The sequence below is a fragment of the Pygocentrus nattereri genome, chromosome 13 (assembly GCF_015220715.1).
Source record: "Pygocentrus nattereri isolate fPygNat1 chromosome 13, fPygNat1.pri, whole genome shotgun sequence".
NCBI lineage: Eukaryota > Metazoa > Chordata > Actinopteri > Characiformes > Serrasalmidae > Pygocentrus > Pygocentrus nattereri.
Genome location: NC_051223.1, coordinates 27,250,593 through 27,274,228, shown reverse-complemented (window position 1 = coordinate 27,274,228; position 23,636 = coordinate 27,250,593). Strand labels below are relative to the sequence as shown.

General features: G+C 39.1%; 2 protein-coding genes across 6 annotated transcripts; both read left to right on the top strand.

Moving 5' to 3' along the window:
• Positions 1 to 123: 123 nt before the first annotated feature.
• tdrkh (tudor and KH domain containing) lies at positions 124 to 10,576 on the top strand. 3 transcript variants are annotated; one of them, XM_017703380.2, is made up of 15 exons: positions 124 to 253; positions 1,969 to 2,126; positions 2,332 to 2,423; positions 3,579 to 3,771; positions 3,926 to 4,065; positions 4,651 to 4,957; positions 5,351 to 5,517; positions 5,640 to 5,815; positions 5,890 to 5,954; positions 6,061 to 6,212; positions 6,316 to 6,426; positions 6,894 to 6,948; positions 7,900 to 8,853; positions 9,932 to 10,020; positions 10,160 to 10,576. In XM_017703380.2, exons 2-14 carry the CDS (start codon positions 2,000 to 2,002, stop codon positions 9,985 to 9,987), a joined length of 2,595 nt encoding a protein of 864 aa, XP_017558869.1. In that variant the 5' UTR covers positions 124 to 253; positions 1,969 to 1,999; the 3' UTR covers positions 9,988 to 10,020; positions 10,160 to 10,576. The 3 variants fall into 3 exon arrangements, with proteins under 3 accessions (XP_017558869.1, XP_017558887.1, XP_017558879.1); XM_017703398.2 differs by lacking the exon at positions 7,900 to 8,853 and adding an exon at positions 1,276 to 1,368 and having other exon boundaries at positions 125 to 253; XM_017703390.2 differs by lacking the exon at positions 124 to 253 and adding an exon at positions 265 to 417.
• A 975-nt stretch (positions 10,577 to 11,551) lies between these two features.
• mbtd1 (mbt domain containing 1) lies at positions 11,552 to 23,406 on the top strand. Of its 3 annotated transcripts, none has more exons than XM_017703411.2 (17): positions 11,552 to 11,755; positions 12,725 to 12,923; positions 13,590 to 13,723; positions 13,892 to 14,006; positions 14,486 to 14,568; positions 14,699 to 14,816; positions 14,916 to 15,050; positions 15,147 to 15,235; positions 15,478 to 15,712; positions 16,268 to 16,323; positions 16,418 to 16,522; positions 16,637 to 16,784; positions 16,865 to 16,947; positions 17,154 to 17,388; positions 17,871 to 17,942; positions 18,546 to 18,713; positions 20,055 to 23,406. In XM_017703411.2, exons 1-17 carry the CDS (start codon positions 11,735 to 11,737, stop codon positions 20,171 to 20,173), a joined length of 2,115 nt encoding a protein of 704 aa, XP_017558900.1. In that variant the 5' UTR covers positions 11,552 to 11,734; the 3' UTR covers positions 20,174 to 23,406. The 3 variants fall into 3 exon arrangements, with proteins under 3 accessions (XP_017558900.1, XP_017558918.1, XP_017558908.1); XM_017703419.2 differs by lacking the exon at positions 11,552 to 11,755 and adding an exon at positions 11,916 to 12,335; XM_017703429.2 differs by lacking the exon at positions 18,546 to 18,713 and having other exon boundaries at positions 11,554 to 11,755.
• Positions 23,407 to 23,636: the final 230 nt, after the last annotated feature.

Below are 23,636 nucleotides of genomic sequence, written 5' to 3'. Positions count from 1 at the left end.
AGAAATATTATTATTAAAGCCGTTTCAGGGGTCTTACGCCTATAATACTGTAAATATTGCTATACAAATCAGGTTTTAATCAGTTCGAGCGATGCATTGAAGAGAATCGGTTCAACATGAACGAGTCGGTCAGTTGAACACTGCTGCAGCGGAGGTAGCGAGCACGTTGGTTTGACTCCCGGTTAGAAGGCGTGTTGGTGTTGCTGGAGCTCGCTCGGAAGACCCGCTTTGCATCTTCATTCGCGTTCAATAGGTAAACGATGATGGAGGCAGGTATTTGTGGTTGTAAACAGTGTTTGCTAGCCAGCTAACTACAGTCTTTTAATGACTACACCGCCCGGCCATGTTTGGCTACAGCTGTTGCTGGACGCTGGTGTGACCTTCCTGAGGCTGGTGCATCTCTAACTAACAACATTGGTTTGTTGTTTTGTCTTTTTTTTTCGTCTACTAGCTCGCAGTGGAGCACAGATGCCACTCTGCCTGCTTCACAAGACGAGAAGCTAGCCAACAACTAACGTAGCTTGCTTTAATTTCCAGCTCGCTTTACTTCATTTTGGCAACGTCAATTTTTACCTTAGTTGTTTAGCTACTTTATGGTGGAAGCCCATCACAATTAACTACATAATTCATTTTCAATATGTAGTTTAAAGAAAGCAGCTAGCTAGCACGACCTAGATACTCTACTAAGTTCGGCCGTAGTCGGGTCAGCTGGTAAAATGAGATGTAGACTCTGCTTAGAGAGTTGAGGGTTTTGAGGTGAGCTAACGCTGACCTATCTAAGCTAGGTTAGCTCCAGCGCCCTTCACTGCAGAGACACTAGTCTGTCCTAAACAGCAGTGCATACACGTGAAGACGGATTCGCCTCTAATTCAAAGGGAATTCCACCGATATTTCAAAATTTCTGCATTATCCAAGTGTTGCTGTGAAGTCAGTCAGAGTAGTTTGATGTAAAAGGGTTGTTGCAGAGATACTCGCAGGTGATGGTAGCCAGTGGTCGTGATATGTGCTCTACAGGTCATTTAGGTTTGTGTATGGAATGGAGCACTTTGCATTAAACCACTGTGAATGACTGGCCGTTTATGTCTTAATGATTTAGTTATGTGGAGGAAGAAATGAATCATTCTGCTGTAGCTGTTAGTGTAGTAACACTTCATTCCCATTATATTCGTTATGTTATATTCCCGTTTATATTATTCTGAAAACACCACGTCGTCGGTTTGTGTGATCCCCGTGTAGCTAATTGTGTTACATTTTTACATGTTTTTGTTGCTGAAGAGAGGGAGAGCAGGTTAAGAGAACTGAGATGGACGGTGGAGTTTCTAAGGCTCATGTGCTTCTCAGCTACAGTCCCACAGCCCTCCTCTCACAGTGAGAACCATTTTGCATGGTGTGAGTCTTTAAGTGTGTGAGAGCTCCATGACCCCATAGATTATGGTATGGGGGAGTGGGACAGCAAAGCCATTTAAACCTCTTTGCTGTATGCTTGTAATTTTAAGTGGCTAATCTAAAATCACAAAGCCTCTCTTGTTTACTGAATGTTCTATGTGTGTAAAATTAGCCTGTGCTTTAAGAAGAGGCAGGCATTAGAGCATGTGCAGTGGCACCATTAAGGTATGAGCTCAAGTGAATACCCAAAGAACTTTATCCGCATGAATTGAGGCCAAAGCCAAAACAACCAAGTTGTTGTGTTCTTTCTGTGGTTGTTTTTCTGATATTATGAAGTTTTGTACTTCCAGTACAGGAGTTCCCTTGTACCTTGCATTTTCACGGAAGGGTAACAAGTTACTAAACAATCAAAGGCTTTAAAAAGTGCTGGAGTAATACTACTATTCTTACTTGCATGGCACATTTCAGAGGCCCATGTAAGACAGTACATGGCGCAAGCTGATCTGAATGGTCCTTTAGTGACATTTTGTTATGCTTAAATAATAAATAATGCGCACTGTATCCGTAATCTTTCTTTTCCAGGTGGGGTCAGGCCCTTGGCTCAGCACAGCTGATGGCAGCAGTACGAGAGGGGCCGTGGAAGAGCCTGAGCTCAGGAAAGAAAGTAGCCCTGGCTGCAGGCCTGTCTGTGGGAGCCACAGTGGGTTACATTGTTTACCGTCACATTAGGAACTGCAGTGGTAAGAGAAGTTTAACTGCTTTCATTGTGATTGTGGAATGATGTGATGACTCCAGCTCACTGTTGTTGTCTGTCTACACGTTGGACCTCAGTGTCAGTGGCTTTAACTTACTGTCCTTCATAGGCCAGCCAGCTGTAACATATTTGGTTTGAGTTGTGATAATACTGTACAGCAATAACTGTTGGTTTCTTTTTTCACTCTGTAGCAGAACGCCAAAGAACAGAGCAGTCCAGGCTTTCTATGCCCCTTGATGTCTACAGATCTATTGCAAGGCATCAGAGCACCTTTCTGGACCTGGTAAGTGTTTGCATTTCATTCCTCTTAACACTGTGAGTGTTTTTTGTATATGTTGGTGGCAAATATTGTTTGTATTTTAAGGCCATTTTATCTACCAAGCAAGGCATGGTTTGGGTTCCTTGACTTGGTTTAACTTATCATTAACAGATTTAATAATAATAATAATAATTATAAGGATAATGTTGATGATTTGTTGTATAGCACATTTTTCAAACAGCAACTTGAAGTGTGCTAATGGGTTTTTTTTTTTTAAACCACAGGACAAAATTTGTTTGTAATGTATGTAATGTTTAAGACCAGTTCACACAAGAGAAGAAGTCTTTGTATGAATTACATAGATGGGATTGGCAGCTAGATTTACACGCTGCCAACACAACAATTAAGTTGCACACACAAAATGTTATGCTGCTTACAAGTAGAAAACATATCAAAACATTTAATTTAATTGAAGTTATGTTTAGCCAAATCATCTTCCTTGCTGTCTTAAGTGAATGCAGTATGACGTTAGCATGGTCATTTGTCTGGAAATTTTCAGCCAACTGCATCACTTTTTTGTTATTTTTCGGGTTAGATGTGTTACAACCTAAAGCTGCACTAAGATTTTTTGTTAAAACTAAATGAAGTACCAACACTAAGTCAGGAGAGGAAAAAACTCACCAAAATGTGATGGTTGGGCTCTGCTGACAGAGGAGTGCACAGGAAAGTACTTAAGAAATTCACCACACTTAAAAAATACCACAAAAATCCTTTTCCACAGGATATGATGGAATATTTACCAACATGGCAATGGGATTAATATAACCTGCAGTTATGTATAAGGTTCATTTTCAAGTAGGTAAAAGGTGCTGGAATCATTAAAAAGCACCAACAGTAGTTACATTAGCCCAACTCCCCATGTAAAACTAATCCTGTACAAATAGTACTTGAACACTACACAGGAACACACATTGTTGCTGGAAAGCCACAGCTCTTATAAGATTAGCATTTTCCCTCTTCTAACACTCTGAATTCAGTTCATGAAGGCCTTGCTAATTAACTTATTATTTGAATCAGGTGTGTAATGAGGTAGAACAGTACAGGGTGCAGTGCTGTGCTCCAGTGTTCAGATGAGCCTGACACATGTGCTCTAATGGTAAAAGTACTCTTTTTGTACAGGTGAATCGCAAGTCTGGGGCTCAAGTAAATGTGCTGCCGAATGGGGAGGATCAGAGCTCTGTCTACTTCCTGCTGCAAGGCACAGCTGAACAGATAGTCTTAGCCAAGTTTGCCCTGGAGAAACTGGCCACTGACTCTGAGGTTATCTCTGATGTGATTGATGTGCCACAGACTGCTTTTGGGCGAATTATAGGTATTATGTTGTCCATTTTCTGAAGCAGTGCTGCAGCATTGTCCAGGTTTTCATTGGATTTGTTATTTAATTATTTGACTTCTACCTCTTCTGTAGACATTGTTTAAAAAAAATGCCTGCAATAAAATAAACAAAAATCCTTCTGGTGAGACAGGTCGTGGGGGTGAGACACTGAAGTTAATTAACCGGACATCGGGAGCTCGAGTGAATTGTTCACGGGACCGTGGCCGTAGTTTAGAGGAGAAGGGCAAGGTCACAATCATGGGAACACGTCCAGAAGTGCAGCGGGCAAAGGTGAGGGCATGTTTGTACATAAACAAAAGATCTAAAGAACAGAAGTCTAGAGAGTAGGCATAATCACACCAAAGATATTGCATTTATCCTTTCTTCACTGAACTGTTATCATACTGTTAGTTGTATGTAAAAGTGTCCTAGGTCAAATTAAATGTTTTGTTGAGTTGAACATAAGTTACCACATAAGTTATCCATTTTTTACTTTTTAAGCTTTTTTACATTAAAGGTTGACTTATTTTCACTTATAAAATCCAAAGACATGAAGTTTGACCATGGGTATTCAAACTTCTGCATACAACTGTATCCAAAAAAATGGACAAACATGTATTGAATAGCTAAAAATGTTAGTAACAGACCATCTTGTCGATACTTTTGTGCAACATGCTGTTAAGTTTTCTGTTTTGAGATTACTTAACAACTCAACAGAGTGGGAGGCAAGTGTGTGAGGATTTAGGCATCCAGATTGCAGGGGGTGTCGTAGATATTAGCTTATATTGTTAGCTACATTAGCATTTGTGACTGTTTGAATTTGTATCAGCGAAGATAAGGTAGTCTGAAAGATCGGCCCTGTTCTGTTTTCATTAGGAGCTGATCATGGAGAAGGTGCTGGAGAGCGAGACTGTACGGAAACGTATAAGTCAGTCGTCGGCTCTGCGCCAGAAAAGGAAACCCCCAGAACTGGAGCTAGTCCTCAAAGCTCAGGGCCCAGAGAGTGAGCTCATGCAAAAAGTAAATGGAGAGGATCTGCTGTCCCCTCTTTCTGAAGTGAGGCTTCTTCAGACCAGTGGCTCCAATGGGTTTGCAAGCAGTGGTGACCAAACAGAAAATTCCCTTAAATCAGAGGATGACATTCTGTCACCACTGTCACCGTTAGAAGTCTCAAAATTTGAAAGTAAGTCTGTGGTCAAATATGTAAAACTTAATAGGACATCACGTAAAGCAACTTGCACACAGATTTGATATGTACTTTGGTGGGAGGACAATGGCTGTAAAGCACAAATAAGAAAAATGATTGCACTCAGCTATTACAAATACAGTGTTTCAATTACAATATTTTGTAGGTATGTCGGTTGCATACAAGTATTTAAAAACTAGTCCTTTTTATCAACTGCTGAAATAACCAAAATACTCTGCTCCAAGATAGAGAGACTTTTCCTGACTGTATTTCAGTAAGGTTTAGACTACCTTAATGACCAGAGCACTTCTTTGAATTTGCATACTCCAGGTATCCTGATGGAGAATGTTATCTGTCCTGAATTCAAGTTACTCTGCTTCCTCTTGCCAGTTCCCAGTCCAGACCTCAGCTTCCAGCCTGGTGAGCATTTTGAAGTATATGTGTCCGCATCAGAGAATCCCCAACACTTCTGGATCCAGATCGTAGGTGTCCGATCACTTCAGCTGGACAAATTGACCACCGAGATGAGCCGTTTATATAATGGTGACACTTTGCACGTGAGATTAATTAATTGCTTATTACTTTGTATGTCACACAGCAAATGAATAATCCTCTGGCAAAATCTGTAGAAAAACATGCCTGATGTATGATTTTAGAAACTGTTGTTTGTACTGCACAGGAGCACAGAGTGGAGGCTATAGTTGTAGGGGACATTGTAGCTGCTCCTTATCGGGACTATGGCACATGGAACCGGGCACGAGTGCTGGGGATCCTGGGCTCTGGTCTGGTTGACCTGTATTATGTAGACTTTGGGGACAATGGAGAGCTACCACGTGATCAGCTACGCAGCATGAGGTCAGTGAGTGACATAACACTTGAAACGTACTGTTTGTGCTGAGACATTTTAACTTCTTTCTGTTTTCCTTTAGGAGTGATTTCTTAAGCTTGCCATTTCAAGCCATAGAGTGTAGTCTGGCAGGAGTTCATCCTGCAGGTGAGCACTTGTCTTAATACTTATGAAATCTAAAATTAGTTTTGAAAAGCTAAATATCAGTATTCACATTTAAATCTATTTTTTTTATCACTGATCCTTGTTGCAGGAGAGGTCTGGACAGAGGAGGCTCTGGATGACTTTGATCGAATGATATACTGTGCAGAGTGGAAACCTTTACTGGCCAAACTGTGCAGTTACTCTCACTCAGAGATGTCCTCCTGGCCCAGTGTGAAGCTGTATGATAACAGACAGGGAAAGGTCTGGCACTGTCATTACAGCACTTGCAGCTCAACATCCTAGTGAGCTGTACCCATTCTAATCTTACTGATATAAAAACTTTTTCTTACCGTGTGCCTGTAAGATTGTGGACCTCGGTGAAGAGTTGATTTGCCTTGGCCATGCAGTGAGCTGCCAAGATGAAGGCAGTGGGCTGAGAGATGGGGATGAGCCTAGATCTCTGCAAAAGATGTTGGTAAGAGAATGTTGATTATCCTATTTGTCATAGTGTCTAATCTCAAGTTCTGTTAGGACAGAATGCGATTTCTTGACGTACTCTGCAAATGTTTTGGGAACCTAAGCACATTGTTTAAAACCATTTTGTGCTTTTATTTGTGTTTTTACTAACCATCTACTTCAATGGCTGTCTTTAGTGAGTGTGGTGTATCATTAGCATTAGCATTTAGACATTTGATTTTGATGGGTTTAATACATGCCTAAATTTTTCTTAGCATACTTTGTGGTATTTTGCAGTGCCTTGCTGGAATATCCATGATTTGTTTTGGTCTCCTTTAATTTAACACATGGAATAAACACATCAAATTACCACATCAACTTACCACAATCTTTATATCTATTATACACAATCTGTGTATTTCTGTATCTGTAAAATGTTCGAATGTGCCTTAATAGTGGAACTCGTGTTTTGTTGCTTATCTACAGGATGACATGACTGGGGCGACATCAGAGTTGAGCTTGTCCTGCATAAGCTTGTCAGGTATGTTCCAGAAAGGCACTTAAGGAGTTGAGAGTGTAGAAAGATTTGGATAACTTTCCTAGGCCCACAAGCTCTGGAGAATGTATACTACCCTGCACATTTTAGTGTTTTCCCTGATCTCACAAGCTCATTTCAGCTTACTCTGGAAAGGCTTGTTAAGTAGTAGTCTTGCAGGCCCAGACCTGATCTGGTTATAAAATGTCTGGGGACAACTCAGATTATTTTTTGGCAAAATGTAGACTTATTAGGGTGGGAACAAACTGAGAGTGAAATTTCTAATCCAGTCAAACTTGTGAAGGTGGAGATCATGGGGAGTGATGGTGACTTTGTTAACTTTTTTCAATGCACAGCAAGTTTATTGTTGGTTAACCCATGGATGTAACATAAGTTAGCATGATTTAAGAATCCTCCCTAAAACTTTTGTTTAGAATATAGATAACACATTACATGAGAAGACATTACATGCAGTAAAAGTAAACATTAGTTGCTAGCATTCTTTTAGCCAACATTAGCATTTTTCTAGCTAGCTTGTTTGTTTGTTATTGATTGTAACATTTAAAAACATGGAGTAGAGACAGTGTGGGGTGGATTTTAAAGAGGGTGTTCCTGTGTTGGCAGCAGAATTCAGCAAATTACATGACCAGAACTTTAGTGAGTTGTCCCCACGTGTGTTTTCTTGTCATGAAATTACATCTCAGCCCATGTTAATTGGCTGATTAGTTGGATCAGGTTTGGCAACAGGAGGGAGAACACTAATGTGAAGGGCAAGGCTACTCCACGACTAGGGTTGAAAACTTTGACCACAGTCAGGAGAATGTGAAAGACTGTCTTAGCCTTGGATGCAGCATGATTACTGCTGGCCTTTAGCACCTATTCACTTGGTGAATGATCACTGTTGTTAGATTACCTGTTGCTATGTATAAATAACAACTATTTAGATGACGTATTAAGGTCCAGCACATCCATGGGAGAGGCAGTTGACATGGTCTTCTGTGAGCTGCCCAGGCTCTGTGGAAGTCGAGCGGGCTGATGTGGACCGGAATCCCTCAGACGGGCTTGTGCCCTCTTCTTTCTCCCTCATCCACTCCACACCATCTCAGACCTTAAGTGAGCTGGTCAGCCACGTCATAGAGTCGTCCAGTTCAGTGCTGAGCCCACCAAGCTGCTCCAATATTCTGTCAGGAACACAAGTACAGCCTGCGCCATACTTCTCATCACCCATAACATGCTCTTCATCCTCTGTAAATGTAGTAACATCAGCAATGAGTTCGGTTACACTCAGTGATGATGTCTTCCTTGAGACGTGTGGCAGCATCAGCAATGTAACTGCTTCTTCTTCAGAGCCAGGGAGCCTGGAATCTTCTTGTAGTGCTTACAGTGAAAGTATCAGCAAGAGTAGTGATGGAATAAGAGGTGTATGGTATTACCTCACTTCGTCTCAGGATTCCTCCTTGACATCACTCAACACCACCATGCCTGCGTCGTCCACCACTTCATCCTCCTTATCCTTAGATCATACATCATCCTCAGATGACACAACCCCCGAGACCTCTCCCTTCGTTATATCCCTGAGCTCCAGCACTTCAGAGAGTGTCCATGATGCTGAAATGACCGAGGAGGGTGAACCTAAACTAATGAGACTCAGCCTCATTCACCAACAGTGCTATACTGGCAGTGTTACCAATGTGGCTGACTCGAGTGATTGCAGCAGTACTGGGAGTGACCTGGTCTATGTTGGCTCTGTCAGGTCAGTGTCAGACCATTGTGCTAAGGGAAACGATAATTCTCAGGCTGTTGTTGAAAATGTTATGGGCCACGCTGGATGCTTAAGGGATGAGAAGACGGAGGAGGAGGTTTGTGAACAACCTGAAAACAAGATGACCAGGAGTGGAGACATATTAAGAGGTGCTGCTCATGGTAGTACTGCTGTCTACTGGAGCACTGTGGGAATGACTGATAATTTATTTATTTATTTATTTTTTTTTTTAAAGAAGTGGTTATTTCTTACAACAGCATGCAAAGCTCACTATTCACATCACGGAAATTTACTGTATTATGGGCCTATATAGAATGGTGCGACAAATATTAGGGCTGCAACAAAGTCATCGACTGTCAATTACTAATGGGTGAAAAAAAAAAATCAAACAAAAGTACTCTATAGTGCTCTATACTGTTAAAGAGCCCATATCATAGAAACCAAATTTCTTTTTTTTTTTTATTTAAACAAGAGTTTGACCTAAAATGTAAACATTGTTTAAGGTTCAAAACATACAATTAACTAACCAGCCATATATGGTAACTATGCTGCAAAAACAGCCAGTTTGGAATTGTGATGTCATAAGAACCAACTCATTTACAAGGGTCCACCTATTCAGCCTACAGCAATTTAGCCCCACTGTCTCATATTGAAGTTCTAAGCAATGTTGTACCACAGAGATCTTTTTGAAGAAGGCACAATACAGAGCAGCCAATCAGAACAGAGGTCATTTATAGTGTCTGTGCCTCATGTGCCTTAAGCAATAAAAACAACCTGTTCAATTCTAATAAAGAGAGAAAGATGGAGAGGTTGCAAAATGGTTATGTAAAAATGAATTTTTGGTACATATTACCACAAATGTTATAAGTGGACCTCAAGCAAAAAGCTAAAATACAATAAAAATGTAGGATATGGGCCCTTTAATATGATACATGTGGCCATTTTGATTCCAGTACACTTACAGGATGTCCTAGTATATAGTCAGTAATAGTCAACATATAGAAGTAAGCAGTAGTTGCAGCCCTAAAATGTTATGTGGTGAATATTATAAATCACACAACACAGAGAAGCATTGGGTGCAGAGCATTCACTTGTGTGAAATTTTGTGAAAGGTGATCCTTTTTAGGCATCTTTTTACCCTACTCTGTTTTGAAAAGTTGCTGGTGTGAGTGAATATAAACTGCTGTCTGTCCAATTTTTACCATGCATTTCTTTCATCTTTTGAAGAAGTCGCCTCAATATCTGGAAGTGTGGATGATGTTCTTGAGGAGGAATTTAACTGATAAAAGACCAAAGGAATGAATGCCTTCTTATTGGTAAGTAAAATCTGTTTTTGTGGTCTATATAACTTCATTTCTGATACCCATATGCAGCGTCTGAGGGGTTTACATAAAAAGGGCTTTCATTAGTTTGTAATATGAATTACATGCATTTCCTTTTGTCTTTTTATCCTAGAGACCATCTGTGACCACCAAGCTGGCATGAAGCTCATGCTTCCCCCTTGCAAGTGGGAGCCTTACTTGATTGTGCTACATGTTCTGTCTGTCTTTGTTTTTTTCTGTCTATTGGAGATATATTGTCAATATTATAGTTACTTTTTTGCCAGCTCATCTTTGCTTTGCACCAAGCTGCTTGAGAACAGTTAAATAGTGACCAGATGAGGAGCAGTGCTCAGGGAATTTGATGATATGAGATACAGAAAGAAATGTCAGTATTAGCAAAGTCTTGCACTTAGGTTCTGTGAGTATAAAAATGGTTCTCTTGTTTTGGTACTGTTTATATTTCTTTTACTGCAATATTGTTATTTATGTTTGTGCATTTCAGGTTTAAATAAATTAAGGATGGATTTAAATAAATTAAGGATTAAATAAATTAGAGTATTGTTCTATTGAATTTTCTTTTTTGTTTTTGTTTGTTTGTTTCATCCTTTTATAGACAGCAACTAAACTAAGAAAGCTTTAGTAATCAGAGTAACAAAGCCAAAAAAATGTTTTTTTAATCAGGAGTGAAGGGCAGTGGCACTCAGTTTAGTGTTTTGCCCACTTTACCCAATCTAATCCATGATAAGATTCTGGTGTGCCTGGTAACATTAAACCTGGGCAGATAGACTTCTTCCTGAAGTTCTAGACTCTTGCAGAATCTGACTGTGATCTAAAATACCCCAAGAATAAAACTTCATTGCCTGTATTTATAAAGCTTTTTAGAGTAGGAACACACATCTAATGTCTGTTCCTCTCATTAAAGTCATTGCCAATAAGAGGGGAGTTTAACTTTAGATCAGTACATCTACCCTGAAAAGCTTTGTAAATCCTGAACTGGGTATTTTAATAGCCTGATGAATGCATGCTGGTGTATATAATTTTAAATTGCACAAAAGGCTGCATGTTAAGTGATTTGCCTGTCAGATCACTGAAAGTAAATCCATGGTTTGTTTCAAATGAACATCATAATCACCATCATCAGCAGAAGTTGGTAGTAACAGTTACATACATTCATGTAAACGTTTTGATGTATTTGTACTTTCTGGAGTATTTTCATATGAAATTCAGGACTAAATAGTTTTTTTTTTTAACCTAGCTCTTTTATACCAAGACTCAGGTTGTTTGAAAAGGTATTTTTCTTGAGTCACATGTATAACAGAAGTAACAATCCTTTTACGTGAGTATGGTTTAGGATCTGATAATAATTATCAATGCGCAAAAAACAGCCATTAAATTGGCCAGTTTTTAATCCGAGTCCATTCTGGGTTCAGCTCGGCTCCATTCGGCTCCACTCGGCTCTAAACTCTCGCCCTATTCTTGTATTATCCGATGATGACGACATCGCTTCCGCACCAATAGTAAACAGGCACGGAAGCGCATGCGCACTTATTCAATAACAATTGTTGATAATCAGCTGGAGTTAAGTATTTTATTTTGTTTTTTATTTTGTTTGTGCTTTCTACGAAATTTTCCACACCGAAGCCCCGAGTTCTGGGGTATTGAAATACAGCGTAACTAGCATTGGGTGACGATCTTACATGAAGGGCTAATGGAAGACGCTCGGGATTTGGTAAGAGAATAAAATTTGCTTCCTTGTTTCGGTTGTGAAGCAGGAGTTAGCCTGTTAGCCTGCTAGCCTGCTCCATACAATCCCCTTTGTTTTGGTTGTCAGTCCCCAGCAAAGCTAATGTTAGCTTCCTCACTTACTTGGCTGTGTTCTGGTAGTAAGAGCCGCTGGAAGGATTTATTTACACTCTGACATCCTTACAGCGAATATTTCCTACTCACTCTGGACCTTTATTTAGTGTTTTGTGCAAGCCGAGGCCCATTACAGAGCTCGCTAATCTGCAGCTAGCTCCAAAGCTAACTGGCACTAATCCAGCAATGTTCACAACAAAACAGAGCCGCTGCTGACCTGTTGGATGAATTACGTCTGCTGTGTTGTGGTATCGGGGTTTAGAATTAAATGCTTCCTCATTTTTATGGCGCTAGCTGGCTAGGTTGTTCCTGTTAACTTAGGTTTCCTGAGCTGTGCTGTGAAGGAGTGTAGCTTGTAGCCATATTATTTCTGAGCTGCACAATACTGCAGTGCCTTACACAGTACATTAGCGGCTGCTGATCCATCCTTTTAAAAAGCTGTAAAACACAAGGTAATTCACGCCTTTTGCATTTCTTATCGTAGTGGTTTTTTTTCACGACCTTGTACTTTGCAATGGTTGAATGCTTTCTGTAATTTCTCTGACTCGGTTCACGTCAGTTTAATCTATGGAAGCCCAATTCCTGCCACATAAAATAGTTTAAAAATCCAGCATATTTTTTTACATATTTTTTTTTATTGTGAATTGCTGTGCGATTATTTTGCGATATTAAGTCATTTTTTGATATCTAAGGCGAAAACATCACAGAATACGGAGGCAGTATCTCACTTTAAAATGTTTTATTTTATTTTAAGTGGCGAGAATGAGCTCCCGCAGAACGTGACCTCACTTTATGTTCAGTTTCTAGTTTTTAACTAACTCGCTTTACTGTTTGTGTGCAGGCGGAGCGCAGTTCGCGCCCGGAGCGCAAGAGGAGAGACTCGTTCGGGATGTTTGATGGCTATGAGAGCAGCGAGGAGTCGAGCAGCAGCTCCAGCTCAGAGGACAGTGAGGATGAAGTGCGCAGCATTCCTGCCAGCCTGCCCATTATCAAGAACAATGGCCAGGTGTACACCTACCCAGATGGAAAGGCCGGGATGGGTCAGTGAAGTTTTTTTAGATTTCATTACATGCCTTACAGCAGGAGTGTCCACTTCTAGTTCTGCAGGGCTGGAGTGAAGGAGAGTTTGAGTATTTCTAGAGATGCATCAATTCTGCCCAGTATTCCATATTTTTCATATACATATCTGTAAATGCTGATGCCAATAAATAAATATTTATAAAATGGAGAAATTCGTACTAGATTCACTTTGATTAGCATTATGCGAAAATGCTTATTTGTAGAGGGTTACAAATGCAGTCATTTGAATAGAATAGGGGGACTGTAGTACAATGACCCAACATCACTCAAATGTTGTTCTCTTCCAAAATTCAATAAATGTATTCAATAAACGTATCAGTTTGAAATTTTAGCCAAATTTAAGGTTTGGTCTGAAGCCAGTGCATTTTTTTGATAATACTAATATGATTCATATATTATTGAGCATCCCCAATGTCCAGCTCAGACTCAAGACTAAAACTATTGAGTTAAGTCAGCCACCTCATTAATGCAGAGTGCTTAATAGAGTATATATCCATCTACTCGCCTTGTTTATCCTTATTTTATCTTAAAATGTGTAATGATTTCAGCAAATAATGCACACATATTGTGTAGGCTCTACATGCATATATACTGATCGCAGTGTTCTCTTTCTTTCTCCCTTACAGCGACTTGTGAGATGTGCGGGATGGTTGGAGTACGAGATGCTTTCTACTCAAAAACAAAGAGGTTCTGTAGTGTGTCCTGCTCCAGAAGCTATTCCTCCAATTCTAAAAAAGCCAGTATACTGGCAAGACTTCAGGTACATTGTTTCTAGCCTTCTTTCTGCACTTTGTTTCTACTGTAAATTAGGTGCCTGTCTTTATGTTGTGGTTTTGGAGCATTTTGAGCTGTAAGTCATTCGTTAGTCATTATGCCTTTGGATTTTACGTTTAATGCTGTGTATGTGTGTTGTTTGTGTCTCCCTAAGGGTAAACCACCAACAAAAAAGGCAAAGGTCTTACAAAAACAGCCTCTAATGGCAAAGTTGGCAGCTTATGCACAGTATCAAGCAAATCAGCAGAGCCAATCTAAATCAAAATCAGGTAAGAGCACCACGATGCTGATCATATACGATGCAAAAGAATATCTTGACAAGTGTAATCATGTTAAATCAAGTTAGTAACTTTAATATTACTTATTATTATGTTATTTTACAAATATTAGAAGATTATTCTACTTATTTCTAGAGATTTTTACTTAAAGGAAGTTACCCGGACAGGGATTAAGCCTAGTCCTGGACTACACAGCATTCTGAATAGAGATTCTCCATTGAAACTGTACACCAATATGTACTTCAGGACTGGGCTCAATCTCTCTTTGGGAAACTGACCCAAAGTCAAGTAATCCTACTGCTTCAAGGATAATCTTTTGATGAAAGCACTATTGCCTACTAGTAGAATTAGACAGGTATTTCACCAGATTTATAGTGATTTTACTTGTAAAGACATTCTACATCCTAGAGCATACAGATAATGTGGAGTGAATTTAAAATATGTATTTATGCATTTTTCACTTTCTGCAGTGGTTCCTGTTGAGGGCTTTGACTGGGGTCAATACATTTGTAGCAATAACCTGGTCGGAGCGCCAGTAAGCTGTTTTAAGCATGTAAGTGTTCTCCAAAAACAGGTGGAGGAACCACAAGCACTAAATTTGGTTACTAGTGCTTTTTTTATTTTTTGTAATCAGTAAAATCCCTTGGAATTTGTACAGCATGAGTGTACATTTTGTTCTGCAGGTACCCATGGGTACTTTTTGGGGTGACATCACTGAGGGTGTGAGGGTAGAGGTCCTCAATTCTGACACACACCTCTCTACCAAAGTTTACTGGATAGCAGGGATTGTTAAATTGGCAGGTAAAGCTATTGGTCTTAAAATATTGGTCTTAACTAAGTGTTATAATTGCAGTATTCAGTTATTCCAAAAGTGAGAATTATGTTCTTCATTCTTTCTAGGTTTCAAAGCACTTCTACGATATGAGGGATTTGATAATGACTCGAGCCATGACTTCTGGTGTAATCTCTGTATACCGGAAGTCCATCCTGTTGGATGGTGTGCCTCAAATGGAAAACCCCTGGTACCTCCCAAATGTGAGCAGTCAAAAGAGCTATACATGTATAGTTCATTTGGAAGCTAAGCTGAATCGGCTGACATGGATGTGATGCATTCCTTTTTTTATTTTGTAGCAATCCAACATAAGTGCGCTAACTGGAAAGCGTTTCTTGTGAAGCGACTCACTGGAGCCAAAACTCTCCCGCCTGATTTTGCTACTAAGGTAAGCAGACTCTGTCATGCGTTCTACATAGGAACATAATTTTGCCCTGGAGATTTACACCATGCTGCTTCTCATATGAGCTAAGATCACACTTGAACAAGTGAAATTCTTATGGGCAAAATGTCTAAAGATGCCCCTCTCAACAGTCTTTCAGTTTTAAGAAATGCATCTCCTAAAAAGAGATTTGTAAAATAAGCACAGTACTTCTTTTATACATGCCTATCTTATTGTTTGATTGACAGTTGCAGGAGAGCACGCAGTACCCATTTAAGAAGCTAATGCGAGTAGAGGTGGTTGATAAGACTCACCTCTGCCGGACACGTGTGGCCCTGGTGGAGCAGGTGATCGGCGGCCGTTTGCGACTGGTCTATGAGGAGAGTCAGGACGGCACGGATGACTTCTGGTGTCACATGTACAGCCCACTCATCCATTCTATTGGCTGGTCAAGGAGTATTGGACATCGCTTCAAAAGATCTGGTCAGTGAATCGGAATCAGAATCACTCTGTTTTGCCAAGTATGTTAAACATACAAGGAATTGGTCTGGCTGTGTGCACATGTGTGAGTTGCTAAACATACCAGACAAGAAAAACAGACTGTTAACAAGTATTTAGCTAAGGGAAAATTAATGCAATAATACACTACATAGAATAATTAATAATAAGGAGCCATGGATAGGAGCTAAAGAAATGTTTGAATATCTGTACATATGCAAATAAGAATATTAAATTATATAAATATTTGTCAGAATTTAACATCTGTAAAGTTGTGTAAATAATATTATGTTACACAGGAGTTACTGTAAGACAGTGAGGATGTTTAATGTTTAAAGTGTGAGGTGAAAAAGCTGTTGGGGTGTCTGGCTGTGCTGTTTTTGATGGCCCTGAATCTTCTGCCAGGGTATGATGTGAATAAATTGTTCCAGTGCTTTTAGCAATGTAAGCTGTAAGTAACTAACTCTTTTGTTTACAGTGGTGTTTAGAACTTGGGTTTTGTTTTATGAATTGTGATCAATGTAAACCTTTTTCATCTAGATGTGTCAAAGAAAATAGAAGGCCTGATGGATGCCCCCTCCCAGTTATTTATGAAGGTAATTTGATCTTTTTTTCCATTATAAGCAGTAAACTTCAGTTTTCTGGTGGACTTCTGTCAGATGTTTATTTGCCACCCTTTAAAATCCCCAGGTGAAGGATGTGGACCAGAGTGGGGAGTGGTATAAAGATGGCATGAAGTTGGAGGCAATAGACCCTCTTAATCTTTCAGCTATATGTGTTGCTACTGTAAGAAAGGTAATGTCACACAGAAATGACAGTGTAAGTGAAGGTGCACTTACATTATGAAATAAATGAGTAAATGAAAACACCATTTGTTAAATTCTTGAGTTGACTTTTTCCTTCTCTCAGGTGTTGGCAGACGGTTACCTCATGATTGGGATCGATGGCTCAGAGGCAGCAGATGGGTCAGATTGGTTCTGCTATCACTCCACCTCTCCCTCCATCTTCCCTGTAGGATTCTGTGAAATCAACAGCATTGAGCTCACACCCCCGAGAGGTAATGGATGTTTTCCATCAGTTTTCACACGTTACTGGCAAGTATTGACTAAATCATTTGAATTTTGACCTTATCCACAGGGTACAACAAACTGCCATTCAAATGGTTTGACTACCTCAGAGAAACAGGTTCAATAGCAGCCCCTGTGAAACTCTTTAACCATGTAAGTTGTCCTAAATGAAATGGGAAAAACAGGCTGGGTTATATTAAATGTCTTTCATGTCTGTCTATTTTGATGTTATGTTCTAAACAACTTTGTGATTTCAGAAATGTTCTGAAGTTTGACCTTTTCTGCCAATTTCTTTGTGGACATCTCATGAAAGTAGTTGTCTATAACATGCCTGTAAGCCGTTTGCTTTGTATTTTTAGGAGGTCCCAAATCATGGCTTCCGTGAAGGGATGAAGCTGGAGGCAGTAGACCTGATGGAGCCACGCTTGGTGTGTGTTGCCACTGTGACCAGGATCATTCACAGACTCCTGCGCATCCACTTTGATGGCTGGGAAGATGAATATGACCAGTGGGTAGACTGTGAGTCTGCAGACCTTTATCCAGTGGGCTGGTGTCAACTCACTGGCTACCAGCTACAGCCGCCTGCTGCACAAAGTGAGTGAATGTTCTAGAATAAAATAAAAATGCATTCTGTAATGCTGTGTAATATTCATAAGATGCATGTGATTACTTAATTATAAAGCAGTTTCAATACATTAATTACACTAAATGCAATTTTGGAATTGCTTGCACAGACAGAACATAAAATTATGATGCTTCTTTATCAGTCAAAGTAAATGATAGATAGATAGATAAATAGACAGACAGACAGACTGACAGATACTTTATTGATCCCGAAGGAAATTCAGCATAAAGATTTCATTAGTCAATTAATTAAGTAATAGTTCATGGTTACCAAATTGTAGAAATAATCAATGGTTGTAGTCCTAATGTTTTCACGTGCTTTAACAATTTTAAAACGATGGTTATGTAACAGTGATGAACTTTATGATGAAGTGGTGGCATTGTTAGAAGTCACTGTGACCCACTCTTCAATCAATGTATAATTAATTCCATTTTGAAATGTTCTTTTTCAGCCACAAGAGAAACACCTCCTAATGTGACAAAGCAGAAAAAGAAAGCTCAGCAGTACAAAGGACAAAAGAAAAGTAAGGCACTTTATTTTCAGCAAACTTTCATTCCACTTCCTCTTTCCATTTACCTGCCTATGGCACATGTGTCAAGCTCCAGTCTTCGGAGGCCAAAACACTGCAAACTTCAGCACACTGCCTCATTAAACACACCTGATTCAGCTCATCAGCTAGTAAGTAAAGCCTTCATGAACTGAATTCAGAACGTTAGATGAGGGTAAATGCTAGTCTCTGCAGCACTTTGGCCCAGAAGGTCCCCAGGTTGACATGCCTGGCCTCCAGGGCAGTGCTTATCCATTGGGGTGGTCTCTTGGTCTGGTTTGCGTCTGGTTGGCGTGTTCAAAGTTGGTGGCGGAGGTGTCACAAATCGGTGGTGTCTTGATTAAATGATAATTAGCAGGGTGGCAGTCCAGTCATGGATGATTGATTTCTAAAGATGGATCTGAGAGAAAGAGCATGGTCCCTTGGCGGAGAAGTGAAGTGGGTTAGGGCAGTGTGCAGAAACCAGAATCTAACTTGGTAAAAGAAGGGAAGGAAGGTGGTGTGCAGGGTGGTTGTGAGGAGTGGAACTCCGTAGCTCGGGTGATGCAGTTAACTTGACCAGTCTGGCTTGGTGTTTAGAGAGGAAGATTCCAGTTGGGAGGAGGCCGGTCGGGTTTGGTGGGTCTCTGAGGAGGAGCAGTTTCTCAGACGACGAAGAGCAGACTCGACCCCATTACGTGCCACACCCATCTGGGTCCAGGCGACCTCCCACCTCAGGTGTGGGGCGTGATTGCTCTCTCAACTCAGGTAAATTCATTCTTAATCCCTAAGGCCCAGGGTGCTATGGTGTTCTCCGCATTAGATGGGAGACATGCCAGGGTGTGCGATAGAAAGAACACGCACAGGCACATTTGTTAGGTTTTGCTGGTTGTTTACATTATGCTGGGAAGTGCAAGTAATTAAAAAGAAAGGTGTTTCTGAAGATTTGTCTTCAGAGAATGTGAGGAGGCTGTTGAAGATACAAAATTTAGACCGTAAGATTGTAAAAAGGTGTTTGGGAATGAAAAGTGTTTGGTATGTAATAGCTTGGATCGTTTGGATGATTTCCCTATAATATAACCTATATACCTTTTATAACCTATAAAGTGCTTATTTTGTTTAGGATAGTTGTCATGGACAGGAAGTTTTAAGGTACTGCCTTATTGTTTAACTGCCATCATGCTTTAAATGACGAAAGAACTACACTAATTCAAACTCCCACCAAACATGCTGCTGTAAATATATTTAAAAAAAGAACTTTGTGTATGTCTAAGCACCACTAGAAGCCTGCTTTATGCAGTGGGCTGATCACAGTGAGAGGGAGGTCAGAATGAAAGACGGCTGATTATGACGAATCACCGTCAGCGGGGAGGTGTCAGAACAACCAAAGCGCTGTTTGGGACCAATCAGTGTCAGGGGGAGGTCTTACAACAAATAACATGCTGTTTAGGACCAGTCACAGTCAAGGTGGTCTCAGAACAAATGAATCACTGATTAGGACCAATCACAGTCAGCAGGAGGTCTCAGAACAAAGGACACAGTGATTAGTTCTGTTCAGCAAGTAGTGCACACCACACCATACTTACTCAAATCACTGCGCTGTTTCAGCAGAATAGATGTTGTTTTGCTTTGAAACATTGTTTTCTCTTGAGTTACACTGCTGGGTTTATTTCCATTTTTGTATACCTAAATGCCATAGCTCCCACTCTAGGATTTATCGTTTTTATTATTTAAATTAAACGTGGGCAGTATGACAATATTTTATCATTACTGTGATCAATTTTGTTATCATAGTTTTTTTAAAATATGGCTCTACTGGTGCTTTGTACCTGTGTGTAAATATTACAATATGTGTCATTTATCTGGAAAGCGTTTTAAGTGATGTGATAGCACAAAAAATATCACCCACCCCAGTTAATATACAAAATATTATAGACTTGGCTGATGCAAAAGTTTTAGCTAGAGCAATGTTATTTTTTATTATTTTATATTTACTGTTTATTATATGTCACTGGATTCCTCTTATATGACGCTTCTTTGTTGTGGACTGAGCAGTTGTGTATAAGTGTTAAGACAGTTGGACTGAACTGATTCTCCTTTTTCTTTCAGAGGCTTCGCTGCAGCTAAAGGAGGAGACTCCAGAGGTGGACGAGTTCACTTTCTCGCAGGGCATCTCAGACCAAGAGAGCAACGGCTCTGGCAGTTATTACATCAAACAAGAGCCATGAGCCCCGGCCCTGATGGAGCCTTACCTCACTGCCAACAGCACTGGAAGAGCCCATTCAGAGCGATGCACACAGGACCTGGGAGAACAGGGTCACTTTTTTCCTCTTCCACACCAGGTCTTTTTCTTTTCAGGTAAGAAAAGCTGAAGAAAAGACAGTTTAGTAACAGTTTTGCAAGATCGGTGTAATGGGGATTTTCTTTGGAATGAGGATATTCTTGATTTCCTGACTTTGATCAATTTGCCAGATGGACTTTTTCCTCAGTGTTCATTGTACTTGAAGTTTATTTTTTATCATTTTTGTTTTGTTTTTTTTTTTCTTGTAACATTTTCAGTAACATTTTCAAGACCATGTGTCTCATGCGCTGATTTATTTCAAAAGCCCTTTTATTTGGATGGGTGTGCATTCTATAAGAGCAGTAAAAATCTATATTGATCTATATTGATAAAGTATAACCATATATCTATGACATATTAACTAAATAGTAGAATAGTGGAGCGAGGGTTAATATTACATGTTGGTCATAAACTTTCCTGGTAAGAAGAGGTATAGCCTAATGGAAAACACTGTCACATTTTGCACTACAGGGATGTAAAATTAAATGTATATCAGCCTGTGAAAATGTTGAAGTTACAGCTTTATCGTAATAAGTGGCAAACATACAAGATGTATAGTTTCTGAAAACTACAAAATTGAAAGAGGGAATATTTGCTCTAGTCAGCATTACGATATGCAAGATCATTTGTTTGACATGAAGTCAATGCTGATTATGTATTAATCTGTTGGAGCCATTTTTTATAATCTGGTTTAAGTATTCAATGAGCCACAGAATAAAGCATAAGCAAATTACATGATTACCAACAAAACACTACCTTGCCATTATGTTTGATAAAGTAGCACAGCAGAGGAACTTTGGAATGAGACTTCTGATCATGCTGTTTTTGTATAATGTGAGATTTGAGTGAATCTCTGATCATTATGATGCCAGTTTACCAGCCTCTCTGCTTGTGTACCAAACCAATGAGCGATTAAGCCTATCCTGAGAGCAATCATCAGTCTGATGTATTTTAACCATAACATTCATTCCAGAATAAAGGTTTTTACTACCTCTTAAATCAGTTTTAAATATACATAGCTTAAGGGTTCTTGTGTAATCGAGTTGGTTTTGTTGGTTCTGTAACTATACCTTACTACAATAGATAGTTTTCACGTACCATTGGAAGGACTATAATTCACCATATGCAAAATAAGAGTTAATAAGTTCACATGCACTTGGGCAAACCATATATTACACTTTACAAGTTACCAAACATTTATATTTGTAACATAGCATGTTATTGACAGAGTCCTTAAAATGAAAGAAAAGATATGCAATAATACAGTAATTCTATGTTTTACGATGTCTTATTCTTAAAACAAAAAAAAAAAGACAACACAAATATATGCTTACATTCTATAGATCTAAATCAGATATTCTTACAATATATTGCAAAACTGTGACAATTTTATAGAAGCTAGACTTGAGCTTTCCCTGTTATGGCATATGTTGAGTGTATACAACCTAACTGTTATATAGAAAACAACCAATATTGTTTGCATAGTGATTTATCGTAATATAATTATAATCTCTATGTAGTACCAGTAAGGCTGTTGGTGAATTCTCAGGAAATCTTGCATTTCATTGGCTTTTTATTTGGAGTCTTTTGCTTTGTTATATTATTGAATCAAGTTTTCTTCATATTGACGATTGATGTGAATATCTTTTCCTTTTTTTCTATATTTACTTTCACTTGCAGTACCTCATGGAATAATGCAGAACTCAGAAGCTAATCAGATTTTTTTAGTTTGTACTTATCATAAATCCCTATTACTCAAGTCCTGAAAGACCAAAGCACTGCGTAGTTGGATGGTTTTTCCCTGTTCTCTTACACGTGATTTAGGTCAAGAAGGCCTTGAATCATGTGACTGTGGAAATCTCCAAATTGTGCAGTAACCTGGACTTTCTTGAACACTGATAAATAACCGGTATGGACCCATTTACACCTCACTGTTATGTAGAGTTTAAAAGGATTATTCAAAATTATTTCAAAATTCAGAACCTATATACATATATATTATTTTTTTTTTGGACAAACTTTGGTATTATTTTCTGTTAAACACTTTATATAGCCACATATGACATCTGTTGAAGCAATAACATTCTCTGCTACAATGTTGTCATATTGAATCAGCTTTGGTTTAAGTGACTGGTTTGCTTTTGAAAATGTACATTTGTGAAAATAAGTTCCTTTACTTCCATTAGACTGTTCACTTGTGGTCTTCTAAACCAGTCCGAGTTTTCTATATAGGCTATTCCTCCAAATCATAGCATCAGGATTAAGGTCAACACTGGTTTTGATGTCAGCTCACTTTGGTATTACTTTTCTTACGACCAAAATCACCTAATTGTTTGCATATATTAAGACGCGACTGTTTCGAGGCATGAGATTTTTGCTGCTACCCTCAAATGAATCTTAACACACCCTAACGCACAACTTCACCTTTAAAGCAAAATCTTTGTCAGCAAATTTGATGCCTTATCCTCTTTTTTCAATATTAGACACACAATTAAGGGATTTCAAACAATAAAAAAAAAGAAAAAAACACAAAAAAAGTGTAGTAGGACGATAATCATCAGTGCATGCAGCAATGTGAGAATCCGATGAAGGCCAGTGCTTCTCTGGCCTTGAATACTAACACGGGTTTTTTGTGATATTTTCCCTGTCCTTAGTAATTACATCATGGTGCTATATATTTGATAACGCATTCATTTGATCTATGAGAGGAAATCAAGTCTGTAATTTTAAGGTGGAGACTGACTATAAAAGTGAAATATATTAAAATTAAAATTTGTATTTTGGATACAAGTAGCTGAATGATTTGTAATAATAAAAACTGAACTAACGTTAACCCTCATGGTACATAGAGGTGAGGGTTTTTGGGTTTGTAACTTTTTGATAGTCTGTACATGTTCTTTCCTCTGTTTCCTATATGATCATTTGTGCCGTGATAATAGGGTTTGATAGCTTATAGTGTATATACTTCAAATGTGTGTTGGGGGGGCTCTCATTGGTTGAGAATGTTCATTTGTTTACATGCATTGCAAACTGTTTCCGCATGGCTGTGAAAATGTATCTGTTGATTTTGGGGAATAAAGAAATTTTACACTGAATTAAAGGATGATTTAATCTCTTCCAGATTGTTTTAAACCACTTTTTGTCAAAATTAAAAAAGGAAAATAGTCAAGCTGTGTTTTGTTAGTATGTGTTCTTAAACAGTTTGTTTTTTCTGAACACTAGGCAGTGCCTTCAAGCATCAGTGCCTTTTAAAATGTCCTGTGTTTGAACCCTCAGTTGTTTGTCAAAACATGATGTCCTGCTACCAATCTGCATACTTTACAATAAGGTATTCAGACTAATCAGGTGAT

Excerpts from the sequence above, each read along its gene's own strand:
- tdrkh (XM_017703380.2), top strand. The coding sequence starts at position 2,000 with ATGGCAGCAGTACGAGAGGGGCCGTGGAAGAGCCTGAGCTCAGGAAAG. Across the intron at positions 6,213-6,315 it reads ATGATAACAGACAGGGAAAG|ATTGTGGACCTCGGTGAAGA; the intron begins GTCTGGCACTGT and ends TGTGCCTGTAAG. Across the intron at positions 6,427-6,893 it reads GATCTCTGCAAAAGATGTTG|GATGACATGACTGGGGCGAC; the intron begins GTAAGAGAATGT and ends GCTTATCTACAG.
- mbtd1 (XM_017703411.2), top strand. The coding sequence starts at position 11,735 with ATGGAAGACGCTCGGGATTTG. Across the intron at positions 11,756-12,724 it reads TGGAAGACGCTCGGGATTTG|GCGGAGCGCAGTTCGCGCCC; the intron begins GTAAGAGAATAA and ends GTTTGTGTGCAG. Across the intron at positions 16,324-16,417 it reads CCTCCCAGTTATTTATGAAG|GTGAAGGATGTGGACCAGAG; the intron begins GTAATTTGATCT and ends TAAAATCCCCAG.